This window comes from Charadrius vociferus, unplaced genomic scaffold (genome assembly GCF_000708025.1).
Source record: "Charadrius vociferus isolate BGI_N301 unplaced genomic scaffold, ASM70802v2 scaffold41, whole genome shotgun sequence".
NCBI lineage: Eukaryota > Metazoa > Chordata > Aves > Charadriiformes > Charadriidae > Charadrius > Charadrius vociferus.
In genome coordinates, this window is record NW_009647013.1 from 1179363 (window position 1) to 1180501 (window position 1139).

General features: G+C 63.8%; 1 protein-coding gene across 1 annotated transcript in view; it reads right to left on the reverse strand.

Moving 5' to 3' along the window:
- Window positions 1-259: 259 nt before the first annotated feature.
- Window positions 260-1139, reverse strand: part of ADCY3 (adenylate cyclase 3) — a 19503-nt gene continuing 18623 nt past the window's right edge. Inside the window, 2 exon segments of the mRNA XM_009895461.1 lie at window positions 260-442; window positions 757-881. Of these exon segments, the coding sequence (XP_009893763.1) occupies window positions 260-442; window positions 757-881 (308 nt within the window).

Sequence of the window (1139 nt, forward strand, 5' to 3'; positions counted from 1 at the left end):
AGGAGGAGCGCGCCGAGGCGGCCCCGTGTCTCCCTCCCGCTCAGCCGCAGGAGCGATGGAGTGAACCTCTCCACCGGAAACCTCCGGCGAGGGCTCGGAAAGGGTCGTGCGAAGGGGTTGGTTTCTCAAATTTGGTTGTATATCCGGACGGAGGTGGGATGGACGTCCCCGGCGGTGGGTGCCGGGCTCCCCCCTGCCCTGAGCCGTCCCGCTCGGCGCGGGGAGGCGGTGGCTGTGGTGGCAGGCGGGTGCTGGACCCTCACGAGCTGTCCACCACCTGATGGGGCAGGGTGACGGAGGAGCCGTTGATGAAGGAGCCCTGCTTCTCCCGGCCCTTGAGGAAGAAGGTGAGCAGCTCCCCTTTGCCCTTGACGTAGATGGCTCCCCGGCGCACGAAGCGGAAACCGTACTCCTTCAGGATGAGGTGGGTCTCCTCCACCACCTGCGGGGACAAATTGACATGGTGGGAAGCTGGTGGGTCCTTGCCTGGCACGTGACATGGGGAGCAGGGACACTCATGTGCCACTCGGACAACAGGTCTACCCACCAGCTGGGCTCCCACCCCACTGTCTTGGGGTCCCCTTCTTCGAGCACCACCTTGTCCCATTCCCAGCTCGGAGGAGCCCCTCAGGCAGCCCTGACCCTCCCGTGTGCCCCCAGCAGCGCTGTCCCCCTCCAACCCAAAGCTTGGGGTGTTTTGAGGGCTGCAGGGCCCACCTTGGGTTGCCAATTTGTCCCCCTCCCTCGTCACCCCACCTGTATGTTCCCCATCACGCCGGTGGACTCCATCCTGCTGGCCACGTTCACTGTGTTGCCCCAGATGTCGTAGTGCGGCTTGCGGGCGCCGATGACTCCTGCCAGCACGGCCCCCTTGTTCATGCCTGTGCAAGACAGGGAGTAGATGTCACCTCTGCACCTGGTGACACAGATGAGACATCCTGGTCTGCAGGAGAGTGTGTCTCAGGGGATGGATCGGGGCAATGATGTCCCCCCCGGCCCCCTTGTTCATGCCTGTGCAAGACAGGGAGTAGATGTCACCTCTGCACCTGGTGACACAGATGAGACATCCTGGTCTGCAGGAGAGTGTGTCTCAGGGGATGGATCGGGGCAATGATGTCCCCCCCGCCCCACTGCCTTCA